The 25,946-nt window shown below is 41.1% G+C and overlaps 1 protein-coding gene across 4 annotated transcripts in view; it reads left to right on the top strand.

Annotated features, from left to right (window-relative positions):
• LIN9 (lin-9 DREAM MuvB core complex component) overlaps positions 1-25,946 on the top strand; it is a 54,637-nt gene that overhangs the window by 13,482 nt on the left and 15,209 nt on the right. For 3 of the 4 annotated variants that reach the window (XM_066381483.1, XM_066381491.1, XM_066381501.1), the window contains 7 exons: positions 773-877; positions 1,743-1,876; positions 3,088-3,213; positions 17,481-17,638; positions 20,949-21,082; positions 23,729-23,848; positions 24,130-24,231. In XM_066381483.1, the coding sequence (XP_066237580.1) occupies positions 773-877; positions 1,743-1,876; positions 3,088-3,213; positions 17,481-17,638; positions 20,949-21,082; positions 23,729-23,848; positions 24,130-24,231 (879 nt within the window). The remainder of the gene's footprint in view (positions 1-772; positions 878-1,742; positions 1,877-3,087; positions 3,214-17,480; positions 17,639-20,948; positions 21,083-23,728; positions 23,849-24,129; positions 24,232-25,946) is intronic. The other variant, XM_066381509.1, reaches the window with a different exon arrangement.

The raw sequence follows: 25,946 nt of genomic DNA, 5'->3' as shown, positions 1-25,946 counted from the left end.
CACTGTCCCTCAGACCGTTGGAGTGCCGGACTATAAAAAAAACTATGAACAAATCCCTATGCACACTGCACATATCTTATTTTAAAGTTAAAAAAAAAAACAACAGGAACAAATACAATATTTAAAATAAAGAACAAGTAAATTTAAATCAACAAGCTGACCAGTATTTCAATGGGAACTATGGGCCTGCTTTTGGCTAATGAGATGGTCAATATCCGGTTCCATATTTGTCACTGCTAACCATAACAAGTGATATGTGCTCCTCTCACTGACCACCAATGAAAGAGGTGCCCCTTCCTGAAGTGCAGCGGGGGCCAGATAAATGGCCTCAGGGGGCCGCATGGGCCGTAGTTTGGGGACCCCTGCTCTAGAGCGATCTAGTAACTTTGCCCCAGCCCAGCCCTGTGCCACAGACAAATCATGTGATATACCCAACTGGTGTTAATACAAACACCAACATAATAAGAACTGGAATTTTCAGAATTTATTTTTCTATCTTCATTCCAGGCTGCTGGTGTACTAAGGAGATTTGGGTTCTAGTTTTATTCATTAGCTAGGTATTTTATTTGTAAACAGTTTGCAGAAATATGTCTTATGACTTTCTAAATCTAAGATTATTTGATTTTGACTTTGTGTACCTTATATTACCCATATTTCATCCTTTCTGCTGACAGTTCAGAGTTAGCTGCATTTTCCAAGTATAGAACTATATTTTGGAACAAAAATGGGACATGTTCAGTCTTTTCATGAAATTAAAAAATTTCTGTCATAGCCTTTTAGAAATTCAAAACGAAGTCGACTCTTTTCTGATGAAGATGACAAACAAATAAATACAAGATCACCTAAAAGAAACCAGAGGGTTGCAATGGTTCCACAGGTACGCATGTGCTAAAATTTTGTTTCACATGATAGGAAGTGAACAGTTGCTCAGTGTGATAAAGTTTCTATTTGTCTGTTATATTTTGAGTAACAAGTTCTTTAAATCAGTGCTCCATCTCAGCTCCTGTTATAATTACCTACCAAAGGCCATTATTTTATTGATAGACTTGAAACCCGAGCAGAAAGCCAGTCCTCAGACTTACAAACACACACTTTCTAGTGGACATTAAGCAAATGGATTTGGCAGTGTGGAACAGTTTGGAGTTGGGCGTGGAGATGAGGGGATTTTACTTTTATCACTGAGGGAAGTATGTTGAAGTCTTCCTTGATCCAAAAGAGGAAGATGCATGGCATGAAATCATACCTTTTTTTTCATTTTTGGCATCTTTTAAAAAAAATCTTAGTGGACATGTAAGAATCAAAGGAATGAGTGAAAATTGGATAAGGAAATATTAACTTTAAGAATAATGTAATTTTTCTCCTATCAAATTTATAATTTTTGGTATAGTTATTCTCTACTTCCCTGTCATTTGAAAAAAAAAAAAACAGTTACAAGATTGTCTAGTGGGATGGACCATAGTAGAGGTGATTTTTTTCCCCATTGATTTAAAGAGGGGGGTGTCGGCTTTGTTCCACATAGTTGTACACTCATTGGTTGCTTCCCCCACGTGGCCTGACTGGGATGGAACCCGTGACCTCACTGCACCAGGATGACTCTATCCACTACCCCGCCAGGGCTGATGAATCTTTTTGAGCAGTTAACTGCAATCTATAGTACTTTTTTACAATGTTATAGATTTTTACTCATTTTTACTTAATGGAACTATAATTAGTCTCTGTTTTTTTTGTTTTTTACTGTATAGAAATTTACAGCAACAATGTCAACACCAGATAAGAAAGCTTCACAGAAGATTGGTTTTCGGTTACGTAACCTACTCAAGCTTCCCAAAGCACATAAATGGTGCATATATGAGTGGTTCTACTCAAATATAGATAAGTATGTATCATGGCTTATATTATGAATATTACTTGAACCAAGAATGTAAGTTTTTTAAATGTTATAATCTACAACCTTTTTTGTACATCTGTTGTGATCCTGTTTTGTCCTGATTCCTTTTTCTATTCCTCATTCTGCTTTGATCCGTTTCTATTTCTCGAAGTTTTCTTTCTCTTCTTTTGCAGAAGTTATTATATATTTTAGTAAAAAATAAAATCAAAGTGTAATTTCTATGTTATAATTTACAAAGTACCATTATTTGAAACAAAGCACCATTATTTGCAATGAATGAGACTTGTTTTATAAATCTTGAGATTTTAAGTGCTAGTATAATAGATAAATAGTTGATTCAATAAGATTTATAGGACGGTAGTCTTTCTCATTTGGTAGTACTTTAGTTACACATAACTTTAAATAAAACATTAAGCAATAGGGGTGAAATCTGTTCAACAACAGAATTTACTCAGGAAAAATACTGAATTCTCATTTATCTTAATCTGATCTAATCTAATCTAATCCATGCCAGTTATTGGTGCTTGCTTTGCTGGCTACTTACCTTTACTTCCTTTCTCTGCTATCCAAATCAATTGCCTACTCCAAAGCTTGTGAATCTCATGAACGTTCATATTTAAGCCCAAGACCTTTGTGTATCGTCATTGGCTCCTCGTTTCCCAAACTCATGAATACAATTGCTTCATTTTTATCCACAGATTTTCCATAGATATAAGCAAGCTCTGAGCGTGTCCTAATGTGAACTGGGTTCCGGAATTCCTAATCTAACTCTGGAGTGCTCCAGTTTTCTAAAACTGATTTAATCTCTAAGAGGACTCCTTGATGATACTAACTTTGGTACAGAGACCTTATAGCTAACAGTATTTATCCTCAGCAGATACAATGCCAGTGCCAGGATAGCCCCTCAGAGGATGTACTCCTGTACAGAGTTAACAAAAGTCAGTGTCTCCTGGACACCTCAAGCACAGACAGTATTTCTTGAGTGACCTGTATATATTATGTATTTCACAAATGCCAAGGATTTAATTTAGTTTTAGCACTTTGTATGTGTACCTGATGTGTATATGCTTGGGTAGAAGTGAAAGTTTGACATGTTGTGATTAGTTTGATGTTGGAAATGGAAATGCATGTTTTTAATTTTATGTCTCCTAAGTAAAACAGTGTATATTAACCATGAAAATACCATTTATGTTTTATAGACCACTCTTTGAAGGCGATAATGATTTCTGTGTGTGTCTAAAGGAATCTTTTCCTAATTTGAAAACAAGAAAATTAACAAGAGTAGAATGGGGAAAAATCAGGCGGCTTATGGGAAAACCACGAAGGTAACAATGTTTTGTTTAAAATCAATAAGTTGGTAGTGTCATTACTACATTAACTTTTTCTTTTTTTTTTTTTTGTATTTTTCTGAAGCTGGAAACGGAGAGACAGTCAGACAGACTCCCACATACGCCCGACCGGGATCCACCCGGCACGCCCACCAGGGGCAACGCTCTGCCCACCAGGGGGCGATGCTCTGCCCCTCCGGGGCGTCGCTCTGCTGCGACCAGAGCCACTCTAGCACCTGGGGCAGAGGCCAAGGAGCCATCCCCAGCGCCCGGGCCATCTTTGCTCCAATGGAGCCTTGGCTGCGGGAGGGGAAAAGAGAGACAGAGAGGAAGGAGAGGGGGGGTGGAGAAGCAAATGGGCGCTTCTCCTATGTGCCCTGGCTGGGAATCAAACCCGGGTCCCCCGCATGCCAGGCCAACGCTCTACCGCTGAGCCAACCGGCCAGGGCCCATTAACTTTTTCTTTAATCTTCCAGAGGACTAGTACTAAAACATGTTTTCAGAATAATTAATTATATGTTAAATATGTTCTATTAACCAACTTTAAAATAAGGGCTTTTTATACTTACATATCTTATAATTAAATGTGCAATTTCAGTTTTGTTCACATCACAGGCTTTGAATATAATTTTGTTATATGTAATTAAATATATCCTACTGTGTTCCAAAAAATATTTAGGAATGTACTAAAAAGTATTTAATGAGGCTATAAGGTTATGTACATGGTTATTATCTTTCATGACACTTTTTTTTTTTTTTGTATTTTTCTGAAGCTGGAAACAGGGAGAGACAGTCAGACAGACTCCCGCGTGCGCCCAACCGGGATCCACCCGGCACGCCCACCAGGGGCTACGCTCTGCCCACCAGGGGGCGATGCTCTGCCCCTCCGGGGCGTCGCTCTGCCGTGACCAGAGCCACTCGAGCACCTGGGGCAGAGGCCAAGGAGCCATCCCCAGAGCCCGGGCCATCTTTGCTCCAATGGAGCATTGGCTGCAGGAGGGGAAGAGAGAGACAGAGAGGAAGGGGGGGGGGGTGGAGAAGCAAATGGGCGCTTCTCCTGTGTGCCCTGGCTGGGAATCGAACCCGGGTGCCCCACACGCCAGGCCCACGCTCTACCACTGAGCCAACCGGCCAGGGCGACACTTCTCTTTATCACTTCAAGAGCCTTCCTCAAAGTGTTTAGTACATATTTTACTTTATATAAAAACAAATCAAAAGAGCGAGCATTGTTGATGGACCGGCCGGGACTAGGGCTGGGGCGAGCGGAGGGGACTGCACAGCCTCCCGGCCCCGCCACATATCAGGTGGGCACGGATGGCTGGGTGGGGCCATAGGACGTCGGTCTGCAGGCTGGCCCCTGGCCGGATGGCTGGGTTCTGACCCTTGGCCTCAGCCTTCCCTGGGGCGAGGGGATAGCATTTTCCATCTTAGGGGTGGCGGAAGGTCTCCAACCCTTGGTTTCCCTATCTGTGTAATTGGGTCATCCCAGCGCCAACCTAATGGGGTGATTCAGGAGATGGCTGATAGGAGAGTTTTCAGGCACACAGTAGGCGGTCAGTAAGTGGCCATTGCCCTTCCTCAACCTCTTTAAAAGGGTTCTGCCTGGAAAACAGTAAGTATTATAGTGAACCAGGCCCCATATAGGAAGGACTGTTTAGTAGAGAGCCTGGCTGTTAGTGGGTGCTCAAAAACAGAATTTATATGATTGGCTCATTTAGTTCTCTAGGGATACATCACTAGTCATTAGAGAAATGCAAATTAAAACCACAATGAGATACCACCTCACTCCAGTCAGAATGGCGCTCATCAACAAAACAACACAGAATAAGTGCTGGCGAGGCTGTGGAGAAAAGGGAACCCTCCTGCACTGCTGGTGGGAATGCAGACTGGGGCAGCCACTGTGGAAAACAGTATGGAGATTCCTCAAAAAATTAAAAATGGAACTGCCTTTTGACCCAGCTATCCTACTTTTAAGAATATTTTCCCAGAACACCATATCAATGATTCAAAAGAAGAAATGTACCCCTATGTTTATGGCAGTGTTGTTTACAATAGCCAAGATCTGGAAACAGCCCAAGTGTTCTTCAGTGGACAAATGGATTAAAAAGCAGTGGTACAAGCCCTGGCCGGTTGGCTCAGTGGTAGAGCGTCGGCCTGGCGTGCAGAAGTCCCGGGTTCGATTCCCGGCCAGGGCACACAGGAGAAGCGCCCATCTGCTTCTCCACCCCTCCCCCTCTCCTTCCTCTCTGTCTCTGTCTTCCCCTCCCGCAGCCGAGGCTCCATTGGAGCAAAGATGGCCTGGGCACTGGGGATGGTTCCTTGGCCTCTGCCCCAGGCGCTGGAGTGGCTCTGGTTGTGACAGAGCAACCCCCAGAGGGGCAGAGCATCGCCCCCTGGTGGGAAAAAGCATCGCCCCTGGTGGGCGTGCCGGGTGGATGCCGGTCGGGCGCATGCGGGAGTCTGTCTGACTGTCTCTCCCCGTTTCCAGCTTCAGAAAAATACAAAAAAAAAAAAAAAGCAGTGGTACACATACACAATAGAATACTATGGGGCCATGAAAAAGAAGGAAATCTTACCTTTTGCGACAACATGGATGGACCTGGAAACTATTATGTTAAGTGAAATAAAACAGGCAGAGAAAGAAAAATATCATATGATCTCACTCATTTGAGGAATCCAATAAACAATATGAACTGAGAAATGGAATAGAGACAGAGGCAGGATCAAAGGGTCCAGAGGGATAGTGGTCAGAGGGAAAGGGGTTGATAGGGATCAGAAAAGGGAAAGAGATTGGTGAAATTATACACACATAATGTTATAGAGAGCAGAAAAGCATATCCTGGAGGGAAAGGGGGGGTGTTTTGGGGAGGGGGGGAAAGGGGATGTTGTGGGGAACACAGGGGAGGGGGGATGCATTTGGGGAGGACACTAGAATCTATGTAAGCATAATAAATTAAAATTTTAAAAAAAGAGAAAAAAACCAACCAAGTGAATATATCTAATATGTTTGTTTTTGAGAATTTTCATGTGAAATTACTTTTCCTTTCCCAGTGTTATTCTGCTTTCTAACACATTCCAAAGCCTTCTATTACTTTTGATTGGAATCTTGAAATATTTTCAGAATTAGTTCTCATATTGGTCTACCTGCCTAGTCAGAGTACGTGCAAGATTTTTTAAATTTTAAATGGTGGGATAATTTAAGGAGGTCCTGGAAATAATAGTTATTTGTACAAGGAGAAATGGAAATTAGTTTTAATGAATTCTGGAGATAGTGATGGAATACAAAGATAAATTTTATTTGAATTAGTAATACCGTATTTTTTGCTCCATAAAACGTACTCCCCCCCCCAAAAAAAAAAGTGGAGGGAAATATGCCCATGCATTTTATGGAGTGAAAAATACAGTATTTTATTAAATATTTTGACACATCATTTGGTTCAGAATATTTTTTTTTCTTATTTTCCTCCTTAAAACCCTATGGTCAGGTGCATCTTATGGAGCAAAAAATACTGTATTTTCTTTTACCCTTTATATTAAAATGATCTTGCTTGAAAAATAAAAACAATCTTTTTTTTTATTTTACTTATTTTTTACAGAGACAGAATGAGTCAGAGAGAGGGATAGACAGGGACAGACAGACAGGAACGGAGAGAGATGAGAAGCATCAATCAGTTTTTTGTTTTTTTGTTTTTTTGTTGTTTTTTTTTTTAAGATGGTTCTAATTTCTTTTTTTTTATTTTTATTTTTTTATTTATTTATTCATTTTAGAGAGGAGAGGGAGAGACAGAGAGAGAGGAGAGACAGAGAGAGAGAAGGGGGGGAGGAGCTGGAAGCATCAACTCCCATATGTGCCTTGACCAGGCAAGCCCAGGGTTTTGAACCGGCGACCTCAGCATTTCCAGGTCGACGCTTTATCCACTGCGCCACCATAGGTCAGGCCATTTTTTGTTTGTTTGTTTTTTTTACAGAGACAGAGAGAGAGTCAGAGAGAGGGATAGACAGGGACAGACAGACAGGAACGGAGAGATGAGAAGCATCAATCATTAGTTTTTCGTTGCGCATTGCAACATCTTAGTTGTTCATTGATAGCTTTCTCATATGTGCCTTGACCACAGGCCTTCAGCAGACCGAGTAACCCCTAGCTTGAGCCAGAGACCTTGGGTCCAAGCCGGTGAGCTTTTTGCTCAAACCAGATGAGCCCACGCTCAAGCTGGTGACCTCGGGGTCTCTAACCTGGGTCCTCAGCATCCCAGTCCAACGCTCTATCCACTGTGCCACCGCCTGGTCAGGCTCATTAGTTTTTCATTGCACATTGCAACACCTTAGTTGTTCATTGATTGCTTTCTCATATGTGCCTTGACCGTGGGCCTTCAGCAGACCGAGTAACCCCTGCTGGAGCCAGCGACCTTGGGTTCAAGCTGGTGGGCTTTTGCTCAAACCAGATGAGCCCATGCTCAAGCTGGCGACCTCGGGGTCTCGAACCTGGGTCCTCTGCATCCCAGTTCGATGCTCTATCCACTGCGCCACTGCCTGGTCAGGCCAAAAACAATCTTTTAAAAGACCGTTGGCCCTGGCCAGCTGGCTCAGTGCTAGAGCATCCGCCTGGCGTGTGGAAGTCATGGGTTTAGTTCCTGGCCAGGGCACACAGGAGAAGTGCCCATCTGCTTCTCCACCCTTCCCCCTCTCCTTTTTCTCTCTCTCTTCTCCTCTCACAGCCAAGGCTCCATTGGAACAAAGTTGGCCCGGGTGCTGAGGATGGCTCCATGGCCTCCACTTCAGGTGCTAGAAAGTCTCAGGTTGCAATGGAGCAATGGACCGGGTGGGCTGAGCATCACCCCCTAGTGGGCTTGCCGGGTGGATCCCGGTTGTACGCATGCAGGAGTCTATCTTTCTGCCTCCTGCTTCTCACTTCAGAAAAATACAAAAAAAAAAAAAAAAAAGACCCTTAAGATAGGGGATAAAAGAGATGATCTTGCTGGCCTGGCTGGTGTTAGGTAGCACAGTGGGTAGAGCATTGACCTGAGATGCTGAAATCCCAGGTTCTAAACCCTGAGGCTTGAGTGCGATGTCACCAGCTTGAGCATGAGATCATCGACATGAGCCTAAGGTCTCTGGCTTGAGCCAAAGGTCACTGGCTTGAGCAAGGGGTCACTGGCTCAGCTTGAGCCCCCCAGTCAAGGCACATATGAGAAACAATCAATGAACAACTAAAGTGATACAACTACAAGTTGATGCTTCTCATTTCTCTCCCTTTCTGTCTGTGACTCGCTAAAAAACAAAACCAAAAAAGAAAAAAACATGCACCAACAGGTGAATAGATAAACAAATTGATACATTCATAGAATATTGTTTTCCAGTAAAAAAGAATGAACAACTGATACATGACAACATGATGAATCTTAGAATAACTATGCTGCATGAAAGAAGGCTGACAAGACAGTACATACTAGAGGGTTTCATTTATATATAATTTTAGAGTATAGACACGATGAAAACAGCAGCTCAGTGATTGCGTGGGAAGTGGGAGTATAGAAGTGGGAGAAATGCACAGTAGGAATAATAAAGTGACACAAGGACACCTTTAGGGCTAATTGATGTCTTCGTATTTCATTATCAACCACTGTGGTAGTTGTATGGATATATGTTTTGTGGCATGAAACCTATGTTTAAATACCTTTGGTTCATCAGAGAATTTGAAAATAAAATAAAACAGGCTCTAAAGATAAGAGTAAATTTAGTATTCATACTTTAAGGCAAAAAGAATAATTAAAAGTTTACACTGTGGCATGTCTCTTTAATTTCTATATTTCTATGTTAACTGGGTGACAGGGAAAATGTCATGTTTTTCCAAAGAGGATATTAAAATTGAACTTATCTTTAAGAGAAGTCCTAGGATTCAGCTAGTTTTGTCGAAGGATGTGAACAGATCCCTCTGCTTTGTAGAAAGGGATAATCTAGACTTCTTTATGTATCTTTGAGACCCTATTTTTAAGATGTAAAGATAATTTACTTTGAAAAGAAATGATTATATCTTTTTAAAATTTATTATTTTTAAAAAAATTAATTTTAATGGGGGGACATCAATAAATCAGGGCACATATGTTCAGAGAAAACATCTCTAGGTTATTTTGACATTTGATTATGCTGCATTCCCATCACCCAAGGTCCAGTTGTCTTCCGTCACCTTCTAACTGGTTTTCTTTGTGCCCCTCCCCTCCCCTAGCCCCCTCCTACTCCTCCCCTCCACCTCGTAACCCCCACACTCCTGTCCATGTCTCTGAGTCTCATTTTTATGTCCCACCTATATATGGAATCATATAGTTCTTAGTTTTTTCTGATTTACTTATTTCGCTCAATAAAATGTTATCAAGATCCATCCATGTTATTGTAAATGATCCAATGTCATCATTTCTTATGGCTGAGTAGTATTCCATAGTATATATGTACCAAAGCTTTATTTATTTATTTATTTATTTATTTATTTATTTATTTATTTATTTATTTATTACAGAGACAGAGAGTGAGTCAGAGAGAGGGATAGACGGGGACAGACAGACAGGAACAGAGAGAGATGAGAAGCATCAATCATTAGTTTTTCATTGCGCGTTGCAACACCTTAGTTCATTGATTGCTTTCGCATATGTGCCTTGACCGCGGGCCTTCAGCAAACCGAGTAACCCCTTGCTGGAGCCAGCGACCTTGGGTTCAAGTTGGTGGGCTTTTGCTCAAACCAGATGAGCCCGTGCTCAAGCTGGTGACCTTGGGGTCTCGAACCTGGGTCCTCTGCATCCCAGTCCGACGCTCTATCCACTGTGCCACTGCCTGGTCATGCTGTACCAAAGCTTTTTAATCCACTCGTCCACTGACAAACACTTGGGCTGTTTCCAGATCTTCGCTACCGTGAACAATGCTGCCATAAACATGGGGGTGCATTTCTTCTTTTCAAACAGTACTATGGTGTTCTTGGGGTATATTCCTAAAAGTGGTATAGCTGGGTCAAAAGGCAGTTCGATTTTTAATTTTTTGAGGATTCTCCATACTGTTTTCCAAAGTGGCTACATCAGTGTGCATTCCCACAAGCAGTGCAGGAGGGTTTCCTTCTCCATATCTTCGCCAGCACTTATTCTGTGTTGTTTTGTTGATGAGTGCCATTCTGACTAGTGTGAGGTGATATCTCATTGTGGTTTTAATTTACATTTATCTAATGATTAGTGATGTTGAGCATTTTTTCATATGCCTATTGACCATCTGTATGTCCTTTTTGGAGAAGTATCTATTCATTTCTTTTGCCCATTTTTTGATTGAATTGTTTGTCTTCCTGGTATTGAGTTTTACAAGTTCTTTATAAATTTTGGTTATTAACCCTTTATCAGACGTATTGTCAAATATATTCTCCCATTGTATAGTTTGTCTTTTTATTCTGTTCTTATTGTCTTTAGCTGTGCAAATGCTTTTTAGTTTGATATAGTCCCATTTGTTTATCCTGTCTTTTATTTCACTGCCCGTGGAGATAAATCGGCCAATATATTGCTGCGAGAGATGTCAGAGAGCTTACTGCCTATGTTTTCTTCTAAGATGCTTATGGTTTCATGGCTTACATTTAAGTCTTTTATCTATTTTGAGTTTATTTTTGTGAATGGTGTAAGTTAGTGGTCTAGTTTCATTTTTTTGCAGGTAGCTGTCCAATTTTCCCAACACCATTTGTTGAAGAGCTGTCTTTACTCCAATGTATGCTTTTACCTCCTTTGTCAAGTATCAGTTGTCCATAAAAGTGTGGGTTTATTTCTGGGTTCTCAGTTCTGTTCCATTGATCTATATGCCTGTTCTTATGCCAGTACCAAGCTGTTTTGAGTACAATGGCCTTGTAGTATAATTTGATATCCAGAAGTGTGATCCCTCCCACTTTATTCTTCCTTTTCAAGATTGCTAAGGCTATTCATGTTCTCTTTTGGTTCCATATAAATTTTTGGAATATGTGTTCTATATCTTTCAAGTAAGTCATTGGTATTTTAATTGGTATTGCATTGAATTTATAAATTACTTTGGGTAATATAGACATTTTAATGATGTTTATTCTTCCTAACCATGAGCACGATATATGCTTCCACTTGTTTGTATCTTTCCTGATTTCTTTTATCAATGTTTTATAATTTTCCGAGTACAAGTCTTTAATCTCCCTGGTTAAATATATTCCTAGGTACTTTATTTTTTTGTTGCAATGGTGAAGGGGATTGCTTCCTTAATTTCTCTTTCTGACAGTTCATTGTTAGTGTATGAAAATGCCTCTGATTTCTGAGTATTAATTTTATATCCTGCCACCTTGCTGAATTCATTTATCAGGTCCAGTAGTTTTTTGACTGAGATTTTAGGGTTTTCTATATACAATATTATATCATCTGCAAATAATGATAGTTTTACTTCTTCTTTTCCAATTTGGATGCCTTTTATTTCTTTTTCTTGTCTGATTGCTGTGGCTAGGACTTCCAGCTACGTTGAATAAGAGTGGTAAAAGGGGGCACCCCTGCCTTGTTCCTGATCTTAAGGGGATTGCTTTTAATTTTTGCCCATTGAGTATGATGTTGGCTATGGGTTTGTCATAGATGGCCTTTATCATGTTCAAGTATGTTTCCTGTATTCCCACTTTGCTGAGAGTTTTGATCATGAATGGGTGCTGGATTTTATCAAATGCTTTTTCTGCATCTGTTGAAATTATCATGTGGTTTTTCTCCTTCCTTTTGTTTATGTGATGAATCACATTGATTGATTTGCAAATATTGTACCAGCCTTGCCTCCCCAGATTAAATCCCACTTGATCATGGTGTATGATTTTTTTTCATATATTGCTGGATCCGGTTCACTAATATTTTGTTGAGAATTTTAGCATCTAAATTCATCAGGGATATTGGCCTATAATTTTCTTTCTTTGTGTTGTCTTTGCCTGGTTTTGGAATCAGAATTATACTCGCCTCATAAAAGGAGCTTGGAAGTCTTCCTTCCTCTTGAATTTTTTGAAATAGCTTGAGAAGGATAGGAGTTATTTCTTTGAATATTTGGTAGAATTCACTTGTGAAGCCATCAAGCCCAGGATTTTCTTTTAACTGTTTCAGTCTCATTTGTTGTAATTGGTCTGTTTAGGTTTTCTTATTCTTCCAGATTAATTTTTGGAAGATTATATGTTTCAAGGAATTTGTCCATTTCATCTAGGTTGTCTATTTTTTTGGCATGCAGATCTTCATAGTATTTTCTTACAATATTTTGTATTTCTGTTGTGTCAGTTGTTATTTCTCCACTCTCATTTCTAATTTTATTTATTTGAGTCCTCTCTTTTTTTCTTGGTGAGTCTGGTTAAAAGTTCATCGATCTTGTTTACCTTTTTAAAGAATCAGCTCCTGGTTTCATTGATCCTCTGTATTGTTTCTTTAGCCTCTACGTCATTTATTTCTGCTCTGATCTTTATTATTTCCTTCCTTATACTACCTCTGGGCTTTACTTGCTGTTCTTTTTCTAGTTCTTTTAGATGCAGAGTCAAGTTGTTTATTTGAGCTTTCTCTAGCTTCTTAAGATATGCCTGTAATGCTATGACCTTCCCTCTCAGGACTGCTTTTGCTGTGTCCCATAAATTTTGAGTTGTATGCTCATTATCATTCATTTCTAGGAATTTTTAAATTTCTTCTTTGATCTCATTGTTAACCCATTTGTTATTTAATAACATGCTATTTAGTTTCCAAGTGTTTGAGTATTTTTCAGTTTTTCTGTTGTGGTTGATTTCTAGTTTCATGCCATTGTGATCAGAGAAAGTGCTTGATGTGATTTCAATCTTCTTAAATTTGTGGTCACTTTTGTGCCCTAACATGTGGTCTGTTCTAGAGAATGTACCATGAGCACTTGAAAAGAATGTATATTCTGCTGCTTTAGATATTCTGAAGATATCTATTAAATTGAGTTGATCTAGTATGTCCTTTAAGTCTGCTGTTTCTTTGTTAATTTTCTTTCTTGAGGATCTATCTAGTGATGTTAGTGGGGTATTGAAATCCCCTACTATTATAGTATTGCTGTTGATCTTGCCCTTTAAATCCATCAAAGTCTACTTTATATATTTAGGTGCTCCTATATTAGGTGTGTTGATATTTATAATGGTTATATCTTCCTGTTGGATTGCTCCCTTTATCATTATGTAGTGACCTTCTTTATCTCTTACTATAGCCTTTGTTTTAAACTCCATTTTGTCTGATATAAGTATTGCTACCCCAGCTTTTTTTTCATTTCCATTTGCGTGAAATATTTTTTTCCATCCATTTTTTTTTTGTGTATTTTTCTGAAGTTGGAAACGGAGAGGCAGTCAGACAGACTCCCTCTCACATGCGTCCGACTGGGATCCACCCGGCATGCCCACAAGGGGGCGATGCTCTGCCCATCTGGGGCATCGCTCTGTTGTGACCAGAGCCATTCTAGCACCTGAGGCAGAGGCCACAGAGCCATTCTCAGCGCCCGGGCCAACTTTGCTCCAATGGAGCCTTGGCTGCGGGAGGGGAAGAGAGAGACAGAGAGGAAGGAGAGGGGGAGGGGTGGAGAAGCAGATGGGCGCCTCTCCTTCCTCTCTGTCCCAGGTCAAGAATTGAACCCAGGAGTTCTGCATGCCAGGCTGATGCTCTACCACTGAGCCAAACGGCTAGGGCCTTTTTCCATCCTTTTATCTTCAGTCTATGTGCATCTTTTGTTTTAAGGTGTGTCTCTTGTAGACAGCATATGTATGGGTCCTGTTTTCTTATCCACGCAGCTTACCCTGCTTCTTTTGATTGGATCATTTAATCCATTTAAATTTAAGGTTATTATTGATATGTAGTTGTTTATTGCCATTTTTATTCTTTAAAGCTGTATTCCTCTTTTGCTATATTCTTTTTCTCTTTTGATCTGTTTACAACAGGCCCCTTAGCATTTCTTGCAGCACTGGTTTGGTTATAGTGAATTTCTTGAGGTTTTTTTTGGTCTGGAAAGCTTTTTATTTCTCCTTCAATTTTAAATGATAGCTTTGCTGGATAAAGTAGTCTTGGTTGTAGGCTCTTGCTCTGCATTACTTTGAATATTTCTTGCCATTCCCTTCTGGCCTCAAGTGTTTCTGTTGAGAAGTCGGAAGGCATCCTTCTGGGGGCTCCTTTGTAGGTGATAGTCTTTTTTTCTCTAGCAGCTTTTGATATTTTCTCTTTATTACTTAGCTTTGATATTTTAATTATGATGTGTCTTGGTGTTGATTTCTTTGGGTTTCTCTTTAATGGAGTTCTCTGTCCTTCTTGAACTTGTGAGATGTTTTCCTGCCTTAATTGAGGGAAGTTTTCAGCCATGATATGTTTGAACAAAGTCTCCATCCCTTGTTCTTTCTCTTCTTCTTCAGGTACCCCTATGATGCGGATGTTATCTCTCTTCATGTTGTCACAGAGCTCTCTTAGAGTTTCCTCAGACTTTTTGAGTCTTTTTTTTTTTCTGCTCTGCTTCCGTGCCTTCATTTATCTTGTCCTCTAACTTGCTGATTTGATTCTCAGCTTCATCCATCCTGCTTTTAATTCCTTCCATTGTGTTCTTCATTTCTGATATTGTATTTGTCATTTCTGACTGATTCTTTTTTATTATTTCATTGTCCTTTTTTATATTTGCTATCTTTTTATTTAGGTATTCATAATGACCATCTATTGTTGTTCTAATATCTTTGAGCATCCTAACAATTGTTATTTTAAACTCTGCATCTGGTAATTTGGTTATATCTGACTCATTCAGGTCCTTTTCTGGGGATTTCTCTTGATTCATTTGTGTTACATTTCTCTGCCTTCTTATTTTGTCTGTGTAAAAGAAGGTTTTGGCCACTGGAGTCCACTGGGTGTGGCCTCTGTGTTCCCTAGATGTGGTCTGTCTGCAGGCCCGCCACCCCCTCTGCTGTTGCTGCCTAGGGTGTTCGGGTATGGGCGTTTCTGGTGCCTGCCCACTGGAGCTGTTGCTGTGATTTCTGCCTTTCCTTCACGGGAGTGTCTGTGATCACGTGCTTGGGTATACAAGCCTAGGTGGACTTGGCCTTCGCCCCACCCCCGCGGGTGGCATTATGCTTGATCCTGAGGGCAGGGGTGAGCACCTTTGCTCAGCTGTGGGTCTCCACCTGATTCTGGGCTTTCGCTCTGCACCTGCAGGAGGAGCGTGCTCGTGGGACAGCTGCAAGCCTTGGCTCCACAGGCTGGGCGGTACTGCATGCCCACACTCAGTAGCGGACTTCGCCTGTTCTGGGCTTTTGGCTCCACCCCAGCAGGTGGAGCCGGCTTCTGTGTCAGGCCACAAGCCTCAGTTCCACGGTCAGGGCAAGGCTGTGCTCCTACACCACAGGAGAGCTTGTTTCACTGGTGTCCTGCTTCCCTTTGTTGATATTGCTGTTTCCAGGGGAAATATTCACTTCAGATTTGGGGAGTGACTCTTCCCAGGGGTTAGGGTCATTGTCCCTCAAAGTGTTTCTCCCTGTGCCTCCTAGATTACACTCTCTTCCCGCTGTTCTGGTCCTCTCCTCTCTCCCTGTCCCCCGGAGCCTCTGGTGAGTGGTTGTGAGAGACGTTTTCTGCGCGGTCCCTTTAAGAAGAAACCTGGGTCTGAGAAATCAGTCTCTTTCTCACAAACAGTATCCTGACTTGTTTCCAGCTAAATACTGTCCATACGCCTGTTCTAAGCTCTGGGGCTGCAGGCGGGGGCTTTGTTTCTGGGACTCAGGACCCTCCCCTCTCTGCTAAACTCACTTCCTGCCACGCGAGTCTCTCCCGGCTGCCGTTCGCTCCAGGGAGCTGGGCAGCCCTCTCCGCGTTTCTGCTTTTCCTACCAGTCTCAGTGTGGCTTCTTCAGTGTTCCTTGGTTGAAGAGTCCTCTTAGTTTAGTCCAAAGTATGTTTTTCCAGATGATGGTTCTTAAACTTAGTTTGTAATCCACTTTGGTTCTGGGAGGTGGAAGTTGGTACATCCGCCTACTCCATTGCCATCTTGTCTCACAATAGTTGTTTTTGATAGGACAAAAATAAAAGTCAATGCAATACAGTGTTATAAGTCATATATACTCTTATTTAAGCTAGCTGAAACAACAAAGGAATGTACCAGTCCATTTAATCAAAACATCCAGTGAACGTTGCTGGATTCATGACCTAAACCTATCTTTTTTAACTATGTTCACTTATTAATAGCCTTTAGAGAGACAGAGAGGAAGGGGGAAAGAGAGAGAGAAGCAGTCATTTATTGTTCCACTTAGTTGTTCATTCATTGGGTGCTTCCTGTATGTGCCCAACTGAGGATCGAACCTGCAAAGTTGGTGTTTCTGGACAATGCTCCAACCAGGGCAGAATCGATTATTTCTAAGAACCCTTATGTATGTATGTATGTATGTATGTATGTATGTATGTATGTATGTATTACAGAGACAGAGAGTCAGAGAGAGGGATAGATCAGAGAGAGGGATAGATAGGGACAGACTGACAGGAACGGTGAGAGATAAGAAGCATCAATTATTAGTTTTTCATTGCGACACCTTAGTTGTTCATTGATTGCTTTCTCATATGTGCCTTGACCGTGGGGCTACAGCAGACTGAGTAACCCCTTGCTTGAGCCAGCAACCTTGGGTCCAAGCTGGTGAGCTTTGCTCAAGCCAGATGAGCCCGCGCTCAAACTGGGGACCTCGGGGTCTCAAAGCTGGGTCCTCGGCATCCCAGTCTGACACTCTATCCACTGTGCCACCGCCTGGTCAGGCAAAAACCCATTTTTTTTTTTTTGTATTTTTCTGAAGTTGGAAACAGGGAGGCAGTCAGACAGACTCTCACATGCACCCGACCGGGATCCACCGGCATGCCACCAGGGGGCGATGCTCTGCCCATCTGGGGCATTGCTGTGTTACGACCAGAGCCATTCTAGTGCCTGAGGCAGAGGCCATGGAGCCATCCTCAGGGCCCGGGCCAACTTTGCTCCAATGGAGCCTTGGCTGCGGGAAGGGAAGAGAGAGACAGAGAGGAAGGTGAGGGGGAGGGGTGGATAAGCAGATGGGCGCTTCTCCTGTGTGTCCTGGCTGGGAAACGAACCCAGAACTCCTGCATGCCAGACCGATGCTCTACCACTGAGCCAACCGGCCAGGGCAAGAACCCATTTTGAAATGCAATACTCGAAAGAGAGGAAGAAAGGGAACAATGAAATGGATCATCTGATTTGAAGATTTTGTATAGGATAGTTAAAGTTTTATATGATTTTTGTAATTTATTCCAGATGTTCTTCTGCCTTTTTTGAGGAAGAGAGATCAGCATTAAAACAGAAACGGCAAAAAATTCGGCTCTTACAACAAAGGAAAGTTGCGGATCTTTCACAATTCAAAGATCTCCCAGATGAGATTCCTTTGCCCCTTGTTATTGGAACCAAAGTTACAGGTTAGTGAAGATTAGCTTATTAATATTTTGACTTGTAATAATGCTCCAAAATAACCTCTATTAGAGAAATGGCTTTTAAGTTTAGAAAACTTAAACTGTAATTCTACAGGAGTATACTGTAGAGCTTACTGTTTCTTCATCTGTGAATTAAATTTCAAAATTTTTACATTCTAATTTTGCTTCCACATTAATTACTTTCCTTTTCTGAGCAATCTTTTTGGGTAATCTACAAACACCATTGTTCTCAAGATCCCTGGGTGTAGAAATAGTCCATTTCTAATGACTCAATAAGACTATATTATTCACTAGGTAGTTTGCTCAAAATTTCATAAGGGTATAAATTTTATCAATTTATAGATGTGGTTCTGTATATTCACTTTAGTTATAACGTGGAGGGAAATTACCACCAAAACCAAGTGTAAGTTAATCTTCAAGAATTTGGCATACTAATCACAACTTAAGTAGTACAAGAAATAGCAAGGTGTTAAGAGAGTGGGTGGGTTAGTGATTGTACTGAAAGGGTTTGAAAAATGGTTAGATTAGTCAGGGGATATTTTCTGGAGGAAAGGGAGCCTTAACTTTTACTTTTTACCAGACTCTCGTAGGTATTCCCCACCCATCCACATAGCTTTCCAGTTATCCAGGGATTTATGGAGAGCTTACTTCAGCCCTTTTATGGCTCTCTGCTTGCCATGATCTCCCTGTTAAATTTCTGGCTATTTTGCCACTCACCTCAGCCAGGATTACTCTGTGAACTTACAAAAGCTGTTAGTATTTCTTATTCTTTCCTGATTGAGTATACCACTTTTAATGGGCAGTCACAGATTTTTAACCTACTGGTCACCATGGAACAACACTGCTGGTTTTCATGACCAGCCATTAGACTAGTAAAACTATTTTCACTAACCAAGTTGGTGGTGATGGTGGAGTTGTGAATAGCCTCATGCAAAAAGACTACTGACTTACCTAAAGCTCTCGCAGTTTTTCAACACTGAACATTTCTTGTTTTCTGCATTTGATTTATTTCCAGTACCCCGAAATGGATGTCTTTGACAATCTCACACAGGTTTATACTTGTCTCTTTCAGAAAAGAATCACGAACCTCTTTATGTTGCCATAACTGGAAGTCCTTTTTTTATTTATGTCTGTTTATTCAACTTTATTACTTATGTAGTCTCTAAACCTGTTAACTTTTCCCCTTAATTGATCTTTAAAAGACTGAGAGTATTTTAGGCTCCTACAATTGTGTTCTTTAATTTTTATTTTTTTAAATTTATTTATTGATTTTAGAGAGAGGAAGAGAGAGAGAGAGACAAACATCAACCTGCTCCTGCATGTAGCCTGACTAGGGATCAAACTCACAACCCTGACATATGGAGACAATGCTCTAACCAACCCAGCTATTTGGCCAGGGCCAATTGTGTTTTTTTAAATCAATTAATTCTTTTAAACAGTTTTATATTGAATATTTGTGTTCTATTAAAATGAAATTGTGGCCCTGGCCAATTGGCTCAGCAGTGGAACGTCAGCCTGGTGTGTGGAAGTCTTTGGTTTGATTCCTGGTCAGAGCACACAGGAGAGAGGTAACCATCTGCTTCTCCATCTCTCCTCCTCCCCCTTCTCTCTCTCTCTCCTCTCCTGCAGCCATGGCTCAATTGGTTCCAGTGCATCTTCCCAAGGCTCTAAGGATTGCTCCATGGAGCCTCCACCTCAGGCACTAGAAATAGCTCGATTATAAGCATGGCCCCAGATGGGCTTAGCATTGGCCCCAGATGGGGGTTGCCAGGTAGATCCCAGTTGGGGCACATATGGGAGTTTGTCTTTCTATCTCCCCTCTTCTCACTTGGAAAAAGAAGAAAAAAGAAAATAAAATGAAATTGTGTATTGTACTTTTTTGTCCATATAAAATGTGTCACTTTGCCTAGTTTGATGTCTTAAGTGCTATTGTTATATTTTTCACTAGTGCTGGGTACTTGCTTGGATTTTCCTGATATTATTTCAGATTGGATTTAACTAATAGTGACACAAAAATGCATCTTTGTGAGGGGTCCTTAAAGCTACCCCTGAGGTTTTGGGTTTTTTTTTTTTGCATTTTTCCAAAGTTGGAATCAGGGAGGCAGTCAGACAGACTCCCGCATGTGCCTGACCGGGATCCACCCGGCATGCCCACCAGGGGGCGATGCTCTGCCCCTCTGGGGCGTCGCTCTGTTGCATCCAGAGCCATCCTAGCGCCTGAGGCAGAGGCCACAGAGCCATCCTCAGCGCCCGGGCCATCTTTGCTCCAATGGAGCTTCGGCTGTGGGAGGGAAAGAGAGAGACAAAGAGGAAGGAGAGGGGGAGGGGTGGAGAAGCAGATGGGTGCTTCTCCTGTGTGCCCTGCCGGGAATCGAACCTGGGACTCCTGCACGCCAGGCCGACGCTCTACCACTGAGCCAACCGGCCAGGGCCTACCCCTGAGTTTTGTGATGCACTGGAAAGATTGAGCATGCTCAGCACTCATGGTTTGGCTTGTTAAAGAGAAGGATACAAAGCTATACTAGCAGAAAGGAAAGATGCGTAGGACGGAAGTCTAGAGAAAACTATGCAAGCTTCCAACAGTCCCCGTTCTATAGTGCACACGGGACATACTTCCAGCAGCAAGTTGTAATAACATGAGGTGTTGTCTACCAAAATAACTTGTTAGAGATTTAGTACCCAAGTCTTTCCTGGGGGCTGGTCATGTGGGCACCCTTGTGTAGCACATACTGAAATTCCAGACTCCCAAGGATAAGCAGGTGTACAGCATAAATCACATTGTTTTCACAAACAGCATAGGCACAGGAAACCACCTTTATTAGTACAGGAACACTTAAAATTCAAGTTCCCAAATGCCAACCTTGCAGGCAGGCCTTTCTAAGAATAGTGGTCTCAGGCCTAGTATATACATTCTTTTCTTCCAAGAATGCTTGTCTTCTTTATTAAGTTGAACTGCACCTGTTTCACTCATTCACATAATAACCAAAGTTCTTTTGTTAATTTATTTTTTCAGTTCAGAGTTTAGAGCAATGGTTTAAAAATATTTTCTTTTTAGTTTGGTAGATATATATTTCATTTATATATCAAAATAAGGATTGTTGTTTATAGTTTTGTTTATTGTTTCAATTTTTTTTTTTTGTTTCTCCAAACTGAAAATAAAGTATGTAATTTTTTTGAAACTATAATAGACAATACTGTACTTTCTCCATTTTTAATTACATGCTTGGAGTAGTTTTATATTTGACGTTTTTGTATCTTTCAAACATCATAATGCCTTTTTTGTTTTTTTTCTCAGCACGATTACGTGGTGTTCATGATGGTCTGTTCACTGGACAAATAGATGCTGTGGATACTCTTAATGCTACTTACAGAGTAACTTTTGACAGGGCGGGGCTTGGAACCCATACTATCCCTGACTATGAAGTTCTTGTAAGTATTTCAAACTATATTTGTATATTATGCCTATTAAATATGTTATGTAGGATTTTCTTAGAGATTGTGCTGTGTCATAGAATCAAGGTTTCAGGTCACAGAGGAGAAGATCCTAAGAGGTTCCAAGTCCTGCCTGCTGGACTCCTGGGGTAGAACTGTACTTAAGTCTTCCACATTTTTGAGGATTTAGCATTTCTCTGTTGTACCATAACCACATAGCACTTTAGTGTGACATAAATGATCACTCCTGATTAGATAATCTTTATCTACACAACACTTTCATTTCAGATGTTTTGTTAAAGTACAGTCTTCCTGCAAAATGATTTCTAAAGTATGAAGTAAGTGAACTAACATTGTGCACTTTCAGATTTGTTCTCCTGTTTTATCCTCAGAATTATTTAGGGCAGGGGTTAATTATCCCCATTTTTTGCATGATTAAACTGAGACATTAGTAATTCAGTCAAAGCTCTAGAACTGGTTTCCTGACAGGCTGAGACTAGAATTTAGATCCTTTGAATTTTTGATACAGTCCATTAAACTACTGGGCCATTATTATTTCATAATTGTGCTTGATGTAGCAATGTCATAAAAATTATACGCCCTTTTGTTTTTTGGTTTTTTAGCGAGAGAGGGACAAATAGGGACAGACAGACAGGAAGGGGGGAAATGAGAAGCATCAATTCTTCATTGCAGCACCTTAGTTCTTCATTGATTGCTTTCTCATATGTGCCTTGACCAGGAGGCTGCAGCCAAGCCAGTGACCCCTTGCTCAAGCCAGCAACCATGGGGTCATGTCTATGATCCCACGCTCAAGCCAGAGACCTCAGGGTTTTGAACCTGGGTCTTCTGCATCCCAGGCCAATCCTCTACCCACTGCGCCACTGCCTGGTCAGGCTATGCACCTTTCTAATAAATTAATTTTAAGAACTGCTAAATCTCTGCAATCTAAGAGTTTTTAAAAAGTGAATAACAAACTTTTTATAACAATCATTTCCCTCTAAGCATTATGAAAATTGTTCACCTTTAGCCTCCCTTTTATCATTTCTTTGTTATAAACATGTTTTTTGGCCTTTTTTAAAAGATTTTATTTATTGATGTTATGGGGAGTGGGTAGAGCAAGAAGTATCACTTCACTTTAGTTGTTCATTGATTGCTTGTTGTAAGTGCCTTGACCGGTCAAGCCCAAGGTTTCAAACCAGTGACCTCAGCATTCCAGGTTGACGCTTCATCCACTATGCCACCACAGCCCAGGCATAAAGTGGTTTTACTTTCTAAGTGAGAGGAAGGGAGATAGACACCCACATGCACCCCAACCAGGATCCACCTGTCAACCTCCATCTGGGGCCGATGCTCAAATCAACTGAGCTATCCTCAGCACCCAGGGCAGACGCTCAAACCAATTGAGCCATTGGCTGTGAGAGGGGAAAGAGAAGCAGATGGTTGCTTCTCATGTGTGCCCTGACCAAGGATCAAACCCAGGACTTCTGCATGCTGGGCTGATGCTCTATCCACTGACCAAGCTGGCCAGGGCTGATAAATGTGATTTTTAAGGTTTATAAACTTGTAGTGAAAATCAAAATTTCTTTATCTCCTTAGTGCAGAAATAGAAGAATCTTCCTTTTCTGATACATTGTTTTTAAAAATTATGACTCTTTTTTGTAAGGGTTTCCTTATCAAACAATTTTTGGAGAGGACAAATAAGAGAAAGAAATTAGACTAAATATAGAACATAGTACATCTTAGTTTTCATTAAAGAATGAAATTTTTCAACCTCCCTTTTCAAAAAAGGAAAATTACTATTTCTTTCATCAGTGTAATTTCCTTTATGAGATTGCCTAAATATTTCTCTCTGGACAGAAAGTTGACTTTACAGTAAGTAATATCAGATAATCTTTAACACAGAGACAACCAAGGGTGGCCATATAACACTCAAAATTAATCTTTAATCTTCTCTTTTGATCTTTTGGTGTTTTTCTTAATTTTTCTGTTTTGTGGGTTCAACCTTTTGGTAGCAAAGTAGTATTTTTATGCTCTGACTTAAGTTCTAGCTCTTTGATCTTTGTAGGATAATATATATATATATATATATATATATATATATATATATATATATATATAATTTATTTAATTTTTTGTATTTTTCTGAAGCTGGAAACGGGGAGAGACAGTCAGACAGACTCCCACATGTGCCCGACCGGGATCCACCCGGCACACCCACCAGGGAGCGACGCTCTGCCCACCAGGGGGCGATGCTCTGCCCCTCCAGGGCGTCGCTCTGTTGCGACCAGAGCCACTCTAGTGCCTGGGGCAGTGGCCAAGGAGCCATCCCCAGTGCCCAGGCCATCTTTGCTCCAATGGAGCCTCGGCTGCGGGAGGGGAAGAGAGAGACAGAGAGGAAGGAGAGGGGGAGTGGTGGAGAAGCAGATGGGCGCTTCTCCTGTGTGCCCTGGCCGGGAATCGAACCCGGGACTTCTACACGCCAGGCCGACGCTCTACCACTGAGCCAACCGGCCAGGGCAATATATTTATTCTCTGATAAATCATAGCATGTTAGCTCGTGTATATCATGCAGAAATATGTTTATAAGGCTAAAGTGATTGGCAAAGTTCTACAAGTCTTACGGACTTTTCTCTTTTCCCAAAGAGTAATGAGCCTCATGAGACAATGCCAATTGCTGCCTTTGGACAAAAACAGCGGCCTTCTCGATTTCTTATGACTCCTCCACGGTCACATTACCCTCCTCTTCTCCCATCACCGATTACGGTAACATCTTAAAAATGTCATCTGTAATTTAAATGATTATTATCAATGTGAACTATGTTTTTATGAAATACACAGTATTACTGCAACATCAAGATATGCCCACATTATTTTGAATTGTCAGATTTTAAATAAAATAAGTAAATAATAGCTTCAACTCTGGAAATATTTTTTGTAGGATTTTTAGTATAATATTAATTATAATGGAATTTACTCTTTATCTGAATATAAGATACTTCCTTTTGAACAGTCAGTAGTTAAATGACTTCTTTTTATTCCCATAGGATAGTGATCCTTTATTAGGACCATCACCTTGGAGAAGTAAGATTTCAGGCTCTGACACTGAAACATTAGGTGGTTTTCCAGTAGAATTCCTTATTCAAGTGGTAAGAGTTTTCCTAAATATCTTGACTGTTTAAAAACTCAATGTCTTTTGTGTTATTGAAGTTAAAAGTAGTTCTAGGACCAACTATTAAAAAAATTTTTTTATCATTGTATTGGTTTAAGAACTTAATTACATGCCCTGGTTGGTTGGCTCAGTGGTAGAGCATCAGACCGGCCTGTGGATGCCCTGGGTTCAATTCTCAGTCACAGCACACAGGAGAAGCAACCATCTTCTTCTCTACCCCTCCCCCCCCTCTTTCTCTCTCTCTCTCTCCCCCTCCTGCAGCTATGACTCAGTTGGTTCAAGCAAGCTGGCCTGGGGTGCTGAGGATGGCTGCGTGGCCTCTGCCTCAGGCACTAAAAAATGGTTCCTTGCTGAGCAATGGAGCATGGCCCCAGATGGGCAGAGCATCATCACCCCCTAGTGGGCGTGCAGGGTGGATCCCGGTCAGGGTGCATGTGGGAGTCTATCTCTCTGCCTCCCCTCCACTCCCTAAAATAAAAAAAATTTTTAAAGCTTAAAAAAGTTATAACAGCCAAAAAAGGCTGAGAGGTCTTTTTATTTTTGTATTTTTATGAAGTTAGAAGAGGGAAGGCAGTCAGACAGACTCCTGCTTGCGCCTGAATTACTGCTGAGCCAACTGGCCAGGGCCAAGGTCTTTTTTGTTGAACTTTTCTTGGGTTTGGTTCTTATTATTTTGCTATGTTAGGACTCTCACATTCTAGTTCAGGGGTAGCCAACCTTTTTATACCTACCGCCCACTTTTGTATCTCTGTTAGTAGTAACATTTTCTAACCGCTCACTGGTTCCACAGTAATGGTGATTTATAAAGTAGGGAAGTAACTTTACTTTATAAAATTTATAAAGGAGACTTACAGCAAGTTAAAGCATATAATAATAATTACTTACGAAGTACTTTATGTTGGATTTTCGCTAAGTTTGGCAAAATAAATCTTTTTTTTTTTTTTTTGTATTTTTCTGAAGTTGGAAACAGGGAGGCAGTCAGACAGACTCCTGCATGCGCCTGACCAGGATCCACCCAGCATGCCCACCAGGGGGCGATGCTCTGCCCATCTGGGGCGTTGCTGTGTTACGACCAGAGCCATTCTAGCGCCTGAGGGAGAGGCCATGGAGCCATCCTCAGCGCCCGGGCCAACTTTGCTCCAATGGAGCCTCGATTGTGGGAGGGGAAGAGAGAGACAGAGAGGAAGGAGAGGGGGAGGGGTGGAGAAGCAGATGGGCGCTTCTCCTGTGTGCCCTGACCAGGAATCGAACCCGGGACTCCCGCACGCCAAGCCAACGCTCTACCACTGAGCCAACCGGCCAGGGCACAAAATAAATCTTTTTTTTTTTTTTTAATAAATCTTTATAAAACAACTTACTATAGTTAAATCCTTTTATTTATACTTTGGTTGCTCTGCTACCGCCCACCATGAAAGCTGGAATGCCCACTAGTGTGCGGTAGGGACTAGGTTGACTACCACTGTTCTAGTCTATGCTCTAAAACTCTGAATGGTTAGATTTTAATAAGTTGTACAGTACAATGCTTTTATTAGTAATCTCAATTCATCTTGCCATTATCAGTCAACTCAACAATTATGATGTATTGGCTAGTAGGGGGAACTTTCTTGCTGAGACTAGAAATAGTTATTCATTAAGAGATCTAAGCCTAAATTGAAACAAATGTAGAATTATTATATAGAACAGTTTTCCTAA

Source organism: Saccopteryx leptura, chromosome 1 (genome assembly GCF_036850995.1).
Source record: "Saccopteryx leptura isolate mSacLep1 chromosome 1, mSacLep1_pri_phased_curated, whole genome shotgun sequence".
Classification (NCBI taxonomy): domain Eukaryota; kingdom Metazoa; phylum Chordata; class Mammalia; order Chiroptera; family Emballonuridae; genus Saccopteryx; species Saccopteryx leptura.
This window is presented reverse-complemented; position numbering and strand designations above follow the sequence as displayed.